The sequence below is a fragment of the Phlebotomus papatasi genome, unplaced genomic scaffold (genome assembly GCF_024763615.1).
Source record: "Phlebotomus papatasi isolate M1 unplaced genomic scaffold, Ppap_2.1 HiC_scaffold_555, whole genome shotgun sequence".
NCBI lineage: Eukaryota > Metazoa > Arthropoda > Insecta > Diptera > Psychodidae > Phlebotomus > Phlebotomus papatasi.
In genome coordinates this window covers 10,608-12,919 of record NW_026604752.1, presented here as the reverse complement: position 1 = coordinate 12,919, position 2,312 = coordinate 10,608, and the positions used below count along the sequence as shown (strand labels likewise).

The 2,312-nt window shown below is 41.5% G+C and overlaps 1 protein-coding gene across 1 annotated transcript; it reads left to right on the top strand.

The window, feature by feature from the left end:
* Positions 1 to 35: 35 nt before the first annotated feature.
* On the top strand, positions 36 to 1,481 carry LOC129809282 (eukaryotic translation initiation factor 2 subunit 3; the record flags this gene model as incomplete). Its single annotated transcript, XM_055859114.1, is given in 1 exon segment — positions 36 to 1,481. A coding segment is annotated over 1 exon segment (1,116 nt), but the record flags the coding sequence as incomplete, so codon positions are not given.
* Between the last annotated feature and the right edge of the window lie 831 nt (positions 1,482 to 2,312).

Sequence of the window (2,312 nt, the reverse complement as noted above, 5' to 3'; positions counted from 1 at the left end):
TGCACTTACCAATTAGAAGCTGTATTCACTTCGTAGGCTACGCCAATGCAAAGATCTACAAGTGCGACAATCCCAAATGTCTCAGACCTACGTGCTTCATTTCCGGTAGTTCAGGGAAAGATGATAGTTTCCCGTGTCTTCGGCCAGCATGCACAGGTCGCTTTCAGCTCGTGCGCCACGTGAGCTTTGTCGATTGCCCTGGGCACGACATTCTCATGGCCACGATGCTCAACGGAGCCGCCGTCATGGATGCCGCCCTACTTCTCATTGCCGGCAATGAGTCATGTCCCCAGCCTCAGACATCTGAACATTTGGCAGCTATTGAGATCATGAAGCTGAAGCAGATCGTGATCCTGCAGAATAAGATTGATCTGGTGAAGGAGAGTCAGGCCAAGGAGCAGTATGAGCAGATTACTAAATTTGTTCAGGGCACTGTGGCCGAGGGGGCACCGATTATTCCCATTTCAGCACAGCTCAAGTATAACATTGAGGTGCTGTGTGAGTACATCACCAAGAAGATTCCCATCCCCCAGCGCAATTTTACCGATCCGCCGCGTCTCATTGTTATTCGTTCTTTTGACGTCAACAAGCCCGGTTGTGAGGTGAATGATCTCAAGGGGGGCGTTGCTGGTGGTTCAATTTTGCGTGGGGTACTCAAGGTGGGGCAGGAAATTGAAGTGCGCCCCGGACTTGTTAGTAAAGATGCCGATGGGAAACTCACGTGTCGTCCCATTTTCTCCAAGATTGTCTCACTCTTTGCTGAGCAGAATGAACTGCAATTTGCCGTTCCGGGTGGACTGATTGGTGTTGGTACGAAAATTGAACCCACTCTGTGCCGAGCTGATCGTCTGGTTGGTCAAGTGCTGGGCGCTGTTGGTGCTCTGCCGGACATCTTCATTGAATTGGAGTTCTCATACTACCTGCTGAAGAGATTGCTGGGTGTACGCACAGAGGGCGACAAGAAGGGTGCTAAAGTACAGAAACTTGCCCGATCGGAAATTCTCCTGGTCAATATTGGCTCTCTCAGTACTGGAGGCCGAGTCACAGCTACAAAGGCTGATTTGGCCAAAATTACACTTACGAATCCCGTTTGCACGGAGATTGGAGAGAAGATTGCCCTGAGTCGGCGAGTTGAGAAGCACTGGCGGTAAGTACTTATTAAAAAAAAATAATTTTAGTTTTTTCCTACACTGAGAGAAATCCGAAAAAGTTAAAATAACATTCCGGAAATGTTAATTTTACCCTGCAGTATTGAAACGAAATCGGTGTAAATATTACCCTTTTTAGGTGTATTAGTGGTTAAAGTTACCCTTTTTCATGTTAATTTTACCCTTAAAAAGGTGTAAAACTAACATTAAAAAATGTTGATATGTTTTTACGCACGAAAAGTGTTAAAGATAGGAGGAAAAAAAGTTAATCGCACCCCCATTTTTTTTCAGTGTACTGTAACTTTCTTTTCCGGGAAGTAGATGAAAATAAGCCACGCCGTTGATCAATTAACAATCGATTTAAACCGTTTCCTAACTTACTCAAAAGATCGCCCAAAATAGCTCAGGAATAATAAAATTAATTTTAGATTAATTTTAATTTTTAAAATTAATTAATTCATAATCGATTTAAACCGATTTATAAATCACTCAAAACATTGCCCAAAATATCTTAGGATAATATAATTGTATTTCGGATATAAATTAGTTTTTGGTTAAGTTTTATTATAAATTCCAAGACCTTTCTAACAAAGCCCAAAAATGTTACCAATTGGATGAGAAGTACACTCTCTACTAAAGCCTTTTTTGAGGGGCTTTTGCGGGGAGGGTTCTCTGAAGGTCCCAAAATCGCTCTCTCTAACCGTTTGGCCTCTAGGATTTGACTGAAAATTTCTGTATCATGTTCAGAGGGTCCCAGGGTTATGCAAATGCACTTATCGCACTTATACACTCAGTCCCGGCATTAAGTACTTCGAGATTATGCACCTGACAAGATTATGCACATATTGGGCCTCATTCTCTAATTCTGCAAGAGAAGTGAGGTTCTGTTTACACCAACTTGCAAGATAACCTGCAAGTTTTTTGGGATATTTTGTGTGGTGTAAACTGGTAATTTTGTCGTCCGGATGCAAGTTTTATTGCAAATTAAAGTATTTGGTAGTGAAGTAAAGTGAAATTAGTAAGTTTTGCTGGTAAATAATGAGTTTTGTGTGACCCCAAAATTTACTGTAAAGATAACCTCTTTGGGTCTACCAGTTAGAATTATTTTTTTTAAAATACAATAAATTCAGCAATTTGGGGCACTACAAATCTTAGAAAACGTAC